Source organism: Salarias fasciatus, chromosome 6 (genome assembly GCF_902148845.1).
Source record: "Salarias fasciatus chromosome 6, fSalaFa1.1, whole genome shotgun sequence".
NCBI classification, from domain to species: Eukaryota; Metazoa; Chordata; class Actinopteri; order Blenniiformes; family Blenniidae; genus Salarias; species Salarias fasciatus.
The window spans coordinates 5,755,682-5,770,704 of NC_043750.1; the positions used below are offsets into that span (position 1 = coordinate 5,755,682).

General features: G+C 42.0%; 1 protein-coding gene across 3 annotated transcripts in view; it reads left to right on the forward strand.

Annotated features, from left to right (window-relative positions):
- The first annotated feature begins 4,303 nt into the window (after window positions 1-4,303).
- Window positions 4,304-15,023, forward strand: part of LOC115389538 (sialoadhesin-like) — a 77,036-nt gene continuing 66,316 nt past the window's right edge. Inside the window, exons 1-12 of one of the 3 annotated variants that reach the window (XM_030092943.1) lie at window positions 4,304-4,362; window positions 7,355-7,711; window positions 7,809-8,045; window positions 8,132-8,473; window positions 8,876-9,085; window positions 9,344-9,598; window positions 10,970-11,230; window positions 11,590-11,850; window positions 11,983-12,064; window positions 12,169-12,235; window positions 12,580-12,788; window positions 12,880-12,966. In XM_030092943.1, coding sequence (XP_029948803.1) covers window positions 4,308-4,362; window positions 7,355-7,711; window positions 7,809-8,045; window positions 8,132-8,473; window positions 8,876-9,085; window positions 9,344-9,598; window positions 10,970-11,230; window positions 11,590-11,850; window positions 11,983-12,064; window positions 12,169-12,235; window positions 12,580-12,788; window positions 12,880-12,943 — 2,400 coding nt within the window. In that variant the 5' untranslated portion in view covers window positions 4,304-4,307 and the 3' untranslated portion in view covers window positions 12,944-12,966. Of the gene's footprint in view, window positions 4,363-7,354; window positions 7,712-7,808; window positions 8,046-8,131; window positions 8,474-8,875; window positions 9,086-9,343; window positions 9,599-10,969; window positions 11,231-11,589; window positions 11,851-11,982; window positions 12,065-12,168; window positions 12,236-12,579; window positions 12,789-12,879; window positions 13,202-15,023 lie in introns of those variants that run through there. The other 2 variants (XM_030092941.1, XM_030092944.1) reach the window with 2 other exon arrangements.

Here is a 15,023-nt window from a genome sequence, read left to right on the forward strand (position 1 = left end):
GCTTGGCGCCGCTGTGTTGTGCAGCATTGAAATTCACTTCATACGCCAGTGAAATAGGAAATACCCCCGAAAAAGAAGGTTTTCTTTGTACAGTGTGAGCAACGACAATGAATTATACTTCATGCACGGACCTTAGGGGTTTCACATAATTAGCTTCCATTGTAAGCCAAGCTAAGGAAGAAGAAGAGTCTAATAGAAGCCAGTATCTAAAAGTCTGAATATTACACGCCCAGTAATAATACTTGAAGTTGGGCAAGGCCATGCCTCCAAGCTTTTTGGATTATGGGCCTTATTTTTAACACACCTGGTCCAACTTTAGAACAGAAAACTGTTTTGCATCTGATTTAGTGAGGTGAGAATGTGGAACAGTGAGGAACTTAAACCAGTGTTTTTCAACCACTGTGCCGCGGCACACTGGTGTGCCGTGAGATATTGTCAGGTGTGCCGTGGGAAATTATCAATTTTGTGTCTCTGAGGTCTCGCGCCTGGCAGAATGTAGTCGCTCCTCTTCCATACCAGTAGGTGGCAGCAGCAGGTAGCTGCTGCTGGTGCTTTGCGCTTTGAGACAAGTGAATTAGTGATGCATGTATGCAGCGGCAGGTGGCATTGACGGTGGCATTGTGGATAGCAGGACGACGGTGAAAGCAATGGATAAGTTTTTGAAAAGGAAAAATGCGGACTCGGAACTGGACCCTGGACAAAATGTGGACCCAGATGAAGGCCCTAGTATGAGTGGAAGTCAAAAGAAAGCAAAGACAGTGACGTCCAGCAAAGGTTCCGCGGCACGAGGCAATACAACGAAAGCTATATTTCATTTGGATTTACTTTTACCGGAGATGCGACGGCACCAACTCCGTTGTGCTTAGTATGTGGTGAAAAGCTCTCCAACAGCGCCATGGTCCCAAGTAAGCTTAAACGCCATCTCCAAACAAAACACCCATCACTTCAAAACAAAAATGTGGAGTATTTTGTTCGCCTGCGTGACCATACGGAGAAACAGGCAACTTTCATGAGAAAAACTGCAAAAGTAAATGAGAGAGCCCTTAAAGCTAGCTACCACGTTGCTGAACTTGTGGCTAAATCAAAAAAGTCCCACACTGTGGCAGAACAATTAATACTTCCGGCCTGCAAAGCCATTGTAAATGAGATGCTCGGACCCGAAGCGGCAAAAGAAATAGCCAAAGTCCCTCTCTCAGATAACACAATTTCCAGACGTATTAATGAGATGTCTGCGGACATTGAAAGTGTGGTTATGGATAAGATCCGTGTCAGTAATAAATTTGCGTTGCAACTTGATGAATCCACTGATATAAGTGGACATGCTCAACTCTTGGCCAATGTGCGTTTTGTGGATGGGGACGCAATCAGAGAAAACTTTTTCTTCTGCAAGGCTTTGCCAGAAAAAACAACAGGAGAGGAAATTTTTCGGGTCACATCAGAATATCTGGAAAAAGGAGGACTGAAGTGGGAAAACTGCACGAGCGTCTGCACTGATGGAGCTGCAGCCATGGTCGGGCGCACCAAAGGCTTTGTAAACAGAGTGAAGGAAAAAAACCCAGATGTGATCATTACGCACTGTTTTTTACACCGCGAAGCCCTCGTAGCCAAGACTTTACCAGCAGACCTCGTTCCTGTGTTGGATGATGTTGTGCGCATGGTGAACTTTGTGAAGTCACGACCCGTGAAAAGTCGCATATTTGCAGCTTTGTGTGAGGAAATGGGAGCAGAGCATAAAGTCTTGCTGTTTCATACGGAGGTCCGATGGCTGTCGCGGGGCAAGGTGCTGGCCCGTGTGTATGAGCTGCGAGAGGAACTTAAGGTGTTTCTGACAAATGAGGGGTCCGATCACGCAAAGCTGCTTGCGAGTGATGAGTGGTGTGCAAGGCTGGCATACCTGGCAGATATTTTTCATCATCTGAATGAACTGAACACACGAATGCAAGGCCGAAATGAAAACCTGCTCACATGTACAGATAAAATAAATGGATTCCGTGCAAAGGTGCAACTCTGGCAGCAACATGTGGAAAGTGGCAATCTTGAAATGTTCCCACTCACCAGTAAATGGCAAGATGTTAATGCTGTTGCACTGTGTGAGATAATAGTTAAACATTTGAAAATTCTTGAGGAGAAGATTTCATTTTATTTCTCCTCAGTCTCCACGGAGTGCCTTGACTGGATCAGGGACCCATTCAGCTCAGCATCAGCTGTTGGAAAGGACATGACTTTACAGGAGCAGGAGGAACTAACTGAACTGAGACAAGATCGTGGTTTCAAGCTAAGTTTTGCTGATCTACCTTTGGACAGTTTTTGGTTGGCAGCTGCCAAGGAGTTCCCTCTGCTGGCCAACAAAGCTATTTTGACATTGCTCCCATTTTCCACAACATATCTGTGTGAGGTGAGCTTTTCAAGCCTGACTGCTGTAAAAACTAAAAACAGAGAAAGACTGAGAGCTGTGGAGGAAGAGCTTCGGGTGTGTCTTTCATCAATTCCTGCCAGGATATCAGCTCTGTGTTCATCCAAACAGGCCCAGGTTTCACACTGAGTGAGTATAAATATGAAAGATTATAAAATACTGTAACACTTATATTGTTAATATAAGCTTTTCACATTTTCAGCTGGTGGTGTGCCGCAGGATTTTTTCAATGGAAGAAATGTGCCTTGGCTCAAAAAAGGTTGAAAAACACTGACTTAAACGATGCGCAAAATTAGAAAGCATAGGGCATTATTATGATTGTCTGTCTGTTCTATTCATGATGAGAAGTAAATATAAACAGAAATAAAAAAATATACTTTATTTCAGCCAATGATGCGCCATAATCGGTTTGATTCTTGTGATTACCTGAAATGGGTGAGAATGGGTGCATTTTCAGGACATGAGAACAGAAGTTTTCACACCAGAGCGAATAGTGCCCTCTGCTGCCATTCATGTGCTGAGCATCTGCAGCAAGGTGAAACAAAAATCACCTGTGACAATTGTCAAAAATGGGTGGTATACTTCCAAAAACTTTTCTAGAATGTCCAGTCTAATGATGATTTATTATACTGGCCGTCACACTTCTGATAATAACATCAGCTGTGTTTTGATCTGTTTGACTCCATCGATGTCTTCTGAGCTGTGTTGCATGAGCTTCTGTCAAACACCTGGAAAATACTATTCAGAAAGTTTCTGATTACATCAGAGAAAAGAAATGTGTATTTTCATGAAGTCAGAATCATCAAATTTTGTTAAATGTTCTATTTTTAAATAGTAAAACACTATCTGGTAAAACTCAAGAATAGAAAATGATAGAAAAACAAAATAGAAAAACAGAAATCTTAAAATGTGTTTCAGTAATTTCCCCCTCGTAAAAAAACAAAAATTGCTGCAGAGCTTGCAGATGAAGAACTGACAGATGCGAAGTTAACACATAATGAGGCCTGAGCTTTGCTTTGCCCCATGGCAGACCCACTTCTTCCTGATCTTTCACCACAGTCCTTTGCCAGGTGCTTCTTGTCCTGTCTCTGTTCCCCGTGAGTTCAGAAACCTTCCTATACTGAGATCAATGGCTCTGAATAGCAGGATCCCTCTAATGCAGGATGGATTCAATCACATGTTTTGTGTATTTAAATAATCATTGTCAACCACAAAGAAGCACATTTGGCATCACAAGTATTGATACTTTCACATGAATCCACACGACAGAGCGTCGGTGTGTAACTGAACCTGATCAGGCTGAAACCTGCAGGACTGATGGTTTGGTCTGTTTTCTGTAAACAACAGAAACAACAGAAACCCTTCAGTGTCAGAGAAACTGGAAAAAGTCCTGCTGTCTCCCAGTGGCAACATGCAGGTGTCTGTCATTTTAACACATCAGTTGCCATCTTATTGTCATAGTAAATAAATCAAAACTGGGAAACTTGAAAATTAACTTTACTCAAGGAAAAAAAAACTACATAAACAATGAAAGAAGATGGTATGAACACAATGTTAGCAGCAGAAATCACACAAGATGTTCATTTCAAGCCCTGGAGTGAAAGCAATGCTGGGGAAGCTGTGACTGATTCACCTGCTTCGTTCAGCAGCAGGACAGAGAGAAGCAGAGGTGTCAGTTTTGTGCACAGCTTCTCTTTCATGGCAGGGATGTTCAGACGAAGGTGTGTAAACAGGAAGGAAGCTCGGACGCTATTCGGCAGAAGATGTGAGTGTTTGTGGCGGCCGTGGAGGTGTCTCCTTCAAGACCACATCCCAGTGAGCAACACTCACCTTTAATTCTGGTTTCTGATTCTGACGCACAGCTCTTCACCCTGAGACGACGAAGAAAGCAGCTATGAGTTTATCTGCAGCTGTGAGGGGATTTGTGGCCATTATTCTCTCTATTTCAGGTACTGAACTTTAACATTTAGTTTCTTAGTTGTTTTTTTTTAGCGTAGTTTAGTTGGATTTATATGATGCATCACAAATATTTCAGGAAAATGTAATCCTAAAAATTACACTAAGAAAGAATAAAGCCAAAATGAAGTAGTTTTATGTTCAAATGAGCCATATTGGAGGAGCACTGTAGTGTTTGGGGTTTTTCAGTGCTTTCACACTCAGCTACTTCCTGTTGGTTGGTTCCTGGTGAACTCTGTTATAACAAACAGAATATAGTAACTCAACGTGGCTGTTACTGAATCCAAATAAAAATATATCAAGACAAAAGGTATAAAAACATAAATAAAAGTTATTTTCCATATTTAAAATTCAGGTTGATTATTGTGTTGAATGAATAATGTGCTCCAGTTGCTCCCACACACTAAAAAATGTTGGGTTACTTTGTGAACCCAATCGCTGGGTTATGAAACCGGTAACCCAATTTGGGCTATTATGATACATTTGGAGTTATTTATTGCAACTCATGTGTTGGGTTAGAGTCCATCAGACCCAATACAGATTTTTAAACTCAGCACATGGGTTGTTTTGACCACTGTTGGGTTGTCAACGGGTCCAAAGAAATTCAAAATAAATACTTTAAACATTGTTTGCAAGTGTGTCATTGCATATTGTATTATTTGCACGACCAAGTATAGATTGAATTTTAAAAAAGTTTGAAAATTAGCTGTTTACAAGACATGTATATTATACAAATTTCTCTAAGATTCAGCATGGCGACACAGTGACGCAGTGGTTAGCGCTCTTGCCTCACAGCAAGAAGGTCCGGGGTTCAAGTGCTGGCCGGGACTCGGGCCCTTTCTGTGTGGAGTTTCCATGTTCTTCATGTATGTGGGTTCCCTCCAGGTACTCCAGTTTCCTCCCCTGGACCAAAAATATGCATGTCAGGTTAATTGGTCACCCTAAATTGCCCCTCGGTGTGCCCCCCAGGTTGTACCCCATCCTTGCCTGCAGCAGCTGGAATTGGCACCTGCAACATGCAACCCTGAAAAGGAGAAGCAGCATAGAAAATGGATAAATCAAAACTTTTTGGAAGATTGTGTAGTTGAATTAATACAGAATTGTGGTTGATTTTACCCAGAATTTGGGCACATTCAACAATATACATGGTAAAATTGACCCAGGGCTGAAATTAATTTGATGCAACATTTGGGTTAAAAATGAGCACAATATTGGTAGAATGGACCCGGGGCTGAAATGTATTTGACCCAATGATTGGATAAAATCTCTGAACCCATCTGTTGGGTTAAAAAGACCAACCCATTTTGTTGGGTAAAAATAACTACTGTTGGGCTGGTCCAATATTGATTAAGTGTTGGGTTAAAAAATAAACCAATTTGGGTTGTTCTTTACCATTCATTTTTTAGGGTGCACATGTGATCAACATGAAAGAAACATATATCACTCAGTTTAGGCTACAGAACCAACTTTAATTCTATTTCTGTCAGAATGTTCTTTTTTAATTCAGCAGCTGTTCCTCAGCACCCATTTTGATTTGAGTGCAGTATCAGACAACAATAAAGTCCTTTTGATACTTGCTTGAAAAAACAAAATAATACTATAAAATTATTGAGATCGTATTTTTTAAACAAAAAACATTCAAAACTCATGAAAATGAAAAAAGAAGGAATTTGTCATTCCCACTTACTCTGCTTGCTGTTATTCAGAACTGATTATCATGTCAGTGTCTATGAATGATTAACATTTCACTTCAGCCAATCGACAAATAAATACTTTACTCCTAACAGGAAATTTAATACAGTTCAAGACTCACAGTGTGCTTTACTGAGGTGTAGTAGTTAGCAGCCTCACCTCATCAGACCAGTCGGTTTGAATCTGGGTGTGTGTCAGGATTTTTTTATTTCCTTCCTCAGTTCAAACACAAATTCAAGGTTGTTAAGGCCACATTTACATTTCAAGTTTTGATGCCCGGATCAGATTTTGCTTGTTGAATTCAGTTTCTTTTGACTGTCTGGTTACATATTTTATCAAGTCACCCAACTCTGATTCTCACTAGAAACACTGTACATGTGCATTTATAGTGTTCTAAATATCTGAACCAAGTTCTAACTGAAGCTAAAAACATGGAGGCTGCTTGAGAAGTTCATCAAACATTGATGGATTTTTATTCAGAGGAGGAGGGAAAGATCCAGAATTACATGTTATGCAGATGATCCAATCATTTCCTCCTCTGTTCAAAGACTGAGAAGTCATGTGACTTCTTCAACTGGCCACTGTGCTGATTTTCCTCCTGACAAACGGCCTCCATGCGTCTCATTTATTCACTGCTTGTTTTCGATTTATGCAGAAAATGAACTGGATGGTTGCAGATTTGATGACAAGGCAATGTCAAGAAACTCCCGTCAGGCTGGTTACTCGGTGCTCGCTTTGGCACATTTCTCAGAAATTAAACTCCACATATGAACGAGGCCTGGATCTGATCTTAAAATATACAATGAACATTTTGCTTTATCATTTGAAAAACTAAGACTCAGACATTGTGAAAGATTTACACAGAAAGGTAATCAGTTTAGCCACTAAAGTTGGATTTATCTTGATATTTTGGTTGATCTTAATTCTAACATGCTGACATGAATATGGAAGTTGCTTTATCTGAAAAGCAGCTTCATGATGAGAGCCGTGGTACTTCCACTTTTATACAGATGTAAATTTAAAACACTCAAAAGTTCGATTTTTAGTGATGTTGAAAATTATTTTTCCTTTTTTGTGCGTTGTACCAAAATGTAATGACTGTAAGTATGACACTTCTCCAGATCTACAGTATGTAAGGAAGATTTCCATTCTCCCTCCGATAAGTCACATATTGTGTTGTTTTCCGAGTTATAAAACTAAAGGAAAAACTTATAACTGATCAACAACTTCCACCACTTCACCATGTTCTTCTACTTCACCATGTACCTGATGGATGTTTGTTGCCTGTTGCAGTGACACAGGGTCAGACGGACTGGGGGGTGAACTATGGTCCACCTGAGATCTGTGCCCTGAAAGGATCCACAGTGGAGATACGGAGCACCTTCACATATCCTCTCAGAAAGAATGGACTGAATACGACAGTAGAGAAGATGTTCTGGTTCATACAACGTGAGAACAGTGAACCAGTGGATCTGAGAACAGACTCGCAGTACGCAGGCCGTGTGCGTTATGACTGTGGTGACAGGAAGTGTATTCTGAGCATCACAGACCTGACAGAGAGGGATTCAGCTGAGTACAGGTTCAAGTTCATCACAAACCATCCAGGTGGGAGTTTTACTGGAAAATCAGGAGTCAAACTGTCTGTCACAGGTATCAACACTTTTTTTAAACTACATCAAATAATCCAAGAGATGTTCAACATTTATAAACTGTTATAATTTTTCCTTGCTGTTTCTTTACAATTCAGGTCTGAAGGTACAGATAAAAACAACTTCCTACCGTGTTCTGCTCACGTTCCAGCCATACACATGGTCAGAGATGGAGTGCAGCAGCAGTTGTGTCCCTCAACCTTCTTCCTACATCTGGTACCAAAATGGGAAGAAAATTGACAACTCACAAAAATTATATTCAGCATATTTTTATTCTGTGGCCAGTGTTTCCTGTGCTCTGGAAGGCTATGAGAGTTTTTCTTCTCCCACACTGTGTAGGTACACTTCATGGACTGGAGCCTGAGCTGATGGAAGAAGACTGATAAAACTTCTTAATGGAGGATTTCCATGTTGTTTTCAGGTGTCTTCAGTGGTTCATGCACTGCGGTGACTTATGCCAACAGAAGCATCTGTGCCTTCAGAGGATCATCAGTGAGCATTTCTTGCACATACAGCATCAGAGATGGTGCTGATGAGCCAGAATTCTGGTTCCATCAACGGGAGACGACCACACAGCCTGAAGACGTTCAGAGAGACCCTCGATACGCAGATCGAGCTCTGCTCGATATCACAAAGACAGGACAATCCACACTGACCATCAGGAACTTGACAAAGAGAGATTCAGGAGAATATCGCCTCAAATTTGGAAAGAAGAGCGACGAGTGGACCAACAGTCTCCCAGGAACGACTCTGACAGTCACAGGTAAAACTGAAAGCTGGCATATGGTACAATGTTGTAAACACAACACTAAAAATGATCAAAACCAGATTAGTATTGATTTACTACCAAAACGCCTCTAAAATCTCTTTGTGGTGAGGCCTGGTTGACCCCAGCCTGGACAGCCTGGACAGAACAGCAAGCAGTGTTGAGGTACACATCCAGAGGTCAGGTGAAGAGGTCACATGACTTCTCAGTCTTTGAGCAGAGGAGGAAGTCATTTGCAGCATTATAAGATGCAAATTATGGCCCTTTTCCTGTTTCTCTGCCGAAGAATGTCTGGTGATCTTCTCATTCACCACGACTTTAGTATTATGTCAGTGTCTATTTCTGAAGTGGAGGAGATGCTGTGTGTTTCTGTGTGTTTGACTTTCTCCTCCTCCACAGATCCAGATATCAAGGTGCAGGTGATCTGGTCTCCCGTTGGTCCAAAGCTGATCTGTCACAGCAGCTGTTTACGCCCTGGCCCTTCTTCTTTTGTGTGGTACAAGAATGGAGAGAGAATCCACAGTGAAACATCCTTCCTGTATGGAGGAATGGTCGATGGAGCAGACAGACTCTCCTGTGCTTACGAAGGTTACCGCTCTGACCCAGTGTGTGAGTTCACTTCACGGTACTTTGACAGACACCACAAGACTGCAGCAAGTTCACGTTCTGGCCTTAAAGAGGATTAGTTATAACAGAGAAAAGTACCACGACCACTTCAGCAGAATTACTGACAAAGCAAAACGATGAATCCGCCATGCCGGCAGAAATCAGGAGTACTTCATACTGCTATTCACACATTAAACCTCCAGCTGTTCCATGTGGTGCATCTGAAAGACATTCATGTCATTCCATGTTTCTGCTTCACAGATGCTCCCACAGTTCCCAAAGTGTTGATGAGTAACTCTGGTGACGTTATGAAGGACACTTCAATCTCTCTGAACTGCAGCAGCGATGCTAATCCACCGGCTAAATATTTCTGGTATAAGAAGAACCAAACGCTGGTTCATGAGGAGGAGCTCCTCTTCAGCTCCATCCAGCCGTCTGACACTGGAGACTATCACTGTGAAGCTGAGAATGATCTGGGAAGCGTGAAGTCCACATCTGTCTTCATCAGTGTGAAATGTGAGTAAATCCTCTTTTCCTTTGAAAGTATAAATCATCCCATGTCTGGCTGGGTTCAGGCTGGGTAATGAGTTTAAAGTGAAAACAGACAACTTTCATAGCATTTTGGAAGTCAATTTACTGAGGCTGGGCACGTTAACGCACTGCTTCCTCAACGCCGACAATTATTTTATCAGGCGTTAACGCTTTCTTCGTTGCTCACTCTGTAATGATCATCCTGCTCCAGCTGGGGACAGGGAATGCACGGTCCTTTCCGGGGTTGAGCCCCTCAGAAATCTTGGCCAGATATCTTCCGGCGCCCCAGTCGTCCGACACCGCGTTCCTGCTGAGCATCGAAAAAGCACACACGGCTGCGGCGCTGTTTGCGGTGAAACGCAGTGAAACACAGTCCATTCCTCATTATTATCGGCCGAATTATCAGAAAAATCTCGAGGATAAGGCTGGTAGAAGGCACAGACTGAAACAAGGAGCACAAATATGACAAAAATGAAAATGAAACTTAAATTGCGTGTTTTGGCGGTGCAGTGTTTCAGCCCGCTGAACCTTCTTCAGGTGTTGAAAACATGCAAAATAAAGTAAATTTCCCTTCAACACACAATCTGGCTTAATGAAGGTGAGTATGAGGCACAATTCGGCGTGACTGAATTTGGGCTGTCTTCTCTCTCCGAGGGTCGGAGAAAGAATGAAGTTTGAGGCAAGTGTGCCCTCAGAAACTTCCATTTTTCATCTGCTGTCACGCCACCCAGCATTTGGTGGTGTGGGGGGCAATCTTGGTAAGGACTTGGTATTTTAAATCATATTTGATGAATTGTAAAATTATTATTGTCAAATTATACTTCTTGAAAAATTCTTGCAAAAAAAACAGTTCCCTGGTTGGGGGCAGGATGATCATTACAGAGTACTTTTGAATTCATTATTTTATTTTGCACATAATATGATTAATCACAGAAAAATGATGAGATTCATCGCAATGAAGAAATTTAATTGTTGCCCAGCACTACAATTTAAACAAACACAGTTCTTGGAAAACAGCTCGACTTCACAACTGTAGTAAGACGTTCCTCTGAACTTCTATTCATGCTCTGTCCATGCAAATGTCAGTTTACTGCTTATTGTTGAACTTTATAGCAAACTGTCCTCTGTGTGCATGAGTGTGTAGTTTCACTACAAAAATAACCGACAACCCCAACTACTGGCCTGGCATGCTAACTACATCATTTACAAAGATTCTACCATTTCCATGTACATGGACATCGCAAAACTTTTCTGAAGCAAAACCACAAAATGACTGTTTCTCATGTTGTCAGGTAAATGTCTCCAGGCTTCAGACTCAGCATCTGTCTACATTAAAGTTCAGTTTGCTTCTTCCAGACGCTCCTAAACCTCCCTCAGTGTCGGTGAGTCCGTCTGGTGAGATCGTGGAGGGAAGCTCAGTGACTCTGACCTGCAGCAGTGATGCTAACCCAGCAGCTAGCTACAGCTGGTACAGGGGGAACCAAACTCTGTCAGAGGAACAGAACGGCCTTCTTCACTTCACCTCCATCAGCTATAAAGACAGAGGAAACTACTACTGCCAGTCCAAGAACCAACATGGACAGACCAACTCTATGCTACAATACTTAGATGTCCAGTGTGAGTTAGAAACACTCATCAGATTCAGGGTTGAGAGACTGGACACACAATTAATCAGGTTTTTAGTGGAAAATCCAAGAAGACAGATGAAAAAGAGATAAATTCTGTACAGTATATGGGAAAAAAAAGTAAAAACTTACACAGTTCAATGAATTTCTGTCTTTTCACTTAATCAGTTCATTGATTTTATGTCGTCATCATTATTAGTGATAGTCACTGGTTTATTGTCTCTGAATTATTATTGGTCAGAAATACATGGATAGATAGAACAAATAAAGAAAATAAAAATTGTTAAAATAAAGAGAGTATTAATAAACAGAATGATTTGATGAAGGTTTTTTTTGCATTTTCTCCTCCAGATGGTCCAAAGCTTCCCTCAGTGTCGGTGAGTCCGTCTGGTGAGATCGTGGAGGGAAGCTCAGTGAATCTGACCTGCAGCAGTGATGCTAACCCAGCAGCTAGCTACAGCTGGTACAGGGAGGAGGCCATCTTACCGTTGGCTTCCAGTCAGGTCTTCACCATCCACGACTTCAGACCTGAACACACTGGGAGTTATTACTGTTCAGCTCAGAACAGCAGAGGAATTCATAAATCTGCCCCACATCTGATCATGATAGCAGGTCGGTCTGGCGATCAGTAATGTTTACTGACAAAGTTCAGTCAGAGAGTTTAATAAGTCACTGGATGATCTTGACACAAACATCACAGAAATGATCAAAACCAGTCCTCATGGGTTTTTTTTTTGTCTCCAGGTTCATGGAAATCGGCAGCAATTGGAGCGTCGACTGTCATTGTCTTGACTCTCGTCGTCCTCGCTGCCTGTCTTTATGTGAGGTTAGTGTCTCTCTGAGCATCTTCAGTGTCATACAAAACATTGTACCATGTGTTGGCTGAATGTATTCATTAAATTTGCATATCCATTCCTTTACTCCATCCAGAAGATCAAAGAAATTTACAAAACACAGTAAAAATGGAGGGACGTCGGCCAATGCCAACTACGATCCGGTGAGAAGGTTCAAGTCATTTCAGTCCACATTCACTCGTGTCAGAAACACTTTGATTTACTTTATTCTGATTTCACTGTAACACTTTAAGATCACAAAGTATCTCCACAATTGCCTTAAAATCACTGTTTCTCCAGTATTACCTTTAAAATAACAATCTATCTTCACTGTTCCCTAAAAAAAGTGCTAGTACTGTTATTTACGAGTATATCATGTCATCTGTAAGAGCAACTTGTCTCTAAGTACATCGATTTCGTGTAATCAGATTACTCAACAGCACAGATTGGACAAAAACACCGTGGATGTATTTTTGTAACCTGACCTAAGTTCTGTTCTTCCTGTCAGGTAAACATGAATCCGGAGCACGACACCCCATCAGGTGCAGCAGAAAGACAACCAACCGAACCAGACTGTGTCTACAGCACCATCGGCCCCCATCAGAGCCAGGCAGAAGCTTTGTACTCAAACATTAGCAGATTTACCCCGCAAACAGAGAAAGTGGACGAAGAGGCTGATTTAGATTACAGTGTTATCACATTTCACAGCATTGCAAGGTGAGTCTGGCCTCATATTAATGCACGATCTGAAGCAGAAATAGACAACTATGGCTGGAAACTGACTGAGTGGTGTTTTTTGCCTTCACAGAAACAGATATGAAGAAAATGCAAATGAATCGATCGTGTGCAGCACAGTCAACAAAAGGAAGTGACAACTTGACACCAGTTGTTCTCGGTAAATGTTTGATTGACAGGAGTTCATTCTGTGGTTGATGGTTTAAAAGCAAAAAATGCAGCTGAAAAAAGGATTAAAAACATTTTGATGCAGATAAAATGGGTTCATGGAAGCTTTGTTTTAAATGCATGCATTGCTTTTTGAGTTGCTTTTGCAGCACACACATTTTTTTCAGTACTCATGTGAACAGGTTTAACAAATATACACAAGAGTGTGTGTGTGTGTGTGTGTGTGTGTGTGTGTGTGTGTGTGTGTGTGTGTGTGTGTGCGCGCACGCATGTGTTCCTGCATTTCTTTTTTGTGTTTCTTCAAGAATGAGTTACACATGATGGTGGACAGATCCAAAATCAGTTCCACCCCGACAAAAGATCGAAGTTAAAACGTTTTATGTTGTCCACTGTTTTTGACACCTTTGATCAGATACTGTGAAAACACATCATCCTTGCATTTAAGTTTTTCACATGTCAACACCTCTCTACACAGAAACATGCTGAAAACTATGTAGGTTTCACGTTGGGCCACTAGAGGGTGCTGTTTCATTTGGTCATGAAGTCACACACATGCGGTAAACAATACACTATCACCATTAACAATGGGAAGTACATGGACTTTGTTAAAGTTGAATTGCTGATACGGTGAATCTCAACTGTTAAACTACTAAGTCAAATTCAAATTAAACTTCAGTTTTAATATTTTCCCTTTTAAGGATGATTTGTCCTCTCCTCTTCTCTCTTTCTGTCCCCTCAGCCCAACCAGGGGCCTATTGAAGAAAATCTACATCAGGGATTAATCCTGAATATTCTGGTTATCGTGGATGAACTAATCCATGATCCCGTTGCACAAAAGTTGGACAGGGTAAAGTGAGATAAGTTTTGACTTACAAGGGGGTACCCAAAAGTTCCCGGAATTAGGTCATAAAATACTAATAATAATGAGTTTCGACTTCTGGCCGTCAGATGTGCTGCAGGTAAGCCTCGTGCATATCTGTGAAAAAGCTGAGCTCCCAGAGTGACACTGACGCCTGTCAGGCGCTATTTATAGTAACAGAGTGCCGCTGCGGTCTGCGCTTTTTCCAAAATGGCGACATTAACCGGAAAGCCAGAGCAGCGCGCAAACATTAAATTCTGCTTTTTGCTGGGGAAAAACAGCAGCAGAAACACTCAGCTTGTTGCAGCAAGCCTACAAGGATGAAGCTGTGGGGAAGACTCAGGTCCATGAGTGGTTCGAGGGTTTGAGAAGGGCCAGATGTCGGCGCGTCAGGTCCGCTCAGCCGTGAAAACAATGCTGAGCTGCTTCTTGGCTGTCCAGGGTATCGTCCACAGCGAGTCTGTCCCTCCAGGTCAGACTGTAAATCAGGACTACTACAGGAAGTCCTCAGACGCTCCGTGAGGATGTGAGGAGGAAGCAGAGCGTAGTGGCGGAGTGGAGCCGGTTGATCCACCACCACAGAGCGCCAGCGGACACGGCGCTGCGCCTCACGCAGTTTCTGGTGAAGAATGAGATGAATCTCCTCTCCCATCTGCCTGATTCGCCAGATGAAGCCTCGAGTGACTTTTTCTTGTTCCCCAGGTTGAAGAAGGAGCTGAAGGGACAGCGGTTTGCAGATGTGGAGGGGGAGACAGAAAAATCGCAGCCGGCCTGGAATGGCACAATTACGCACGGGTGTCACGACACATTCATGAAGTGGGAGACACGGCTGGAGCGCTGCGTTAATGCGAATGGAGACTATTTTGAAGGCGACAGTTCTGTTTTATTTTGAAATGTCAGAAATAAAAAGTTAAAATAAAATTCCAGGAACTTCTGGGTACCTCCTCGTAAGTTACCATGGAGATTTATTCTGTGGAGTTCTCCCGCTCTGGGGTGTGGGGTGCTGGGATAATCAAAGCAACTCCAACAAGTATGATTTTTTGTTCAAGTGTTTTTTTTTTTAATATATGTGTGAGTATTATAAATCGCTGTCTGGTAACCCGTCAGTAATAAATATGTTATGAGGTGTGGATCTGAGGCCCAAGCGCAAGAAAGCAAGCAGAAGCAGAACAGCAGGTTAGGAAGATGTT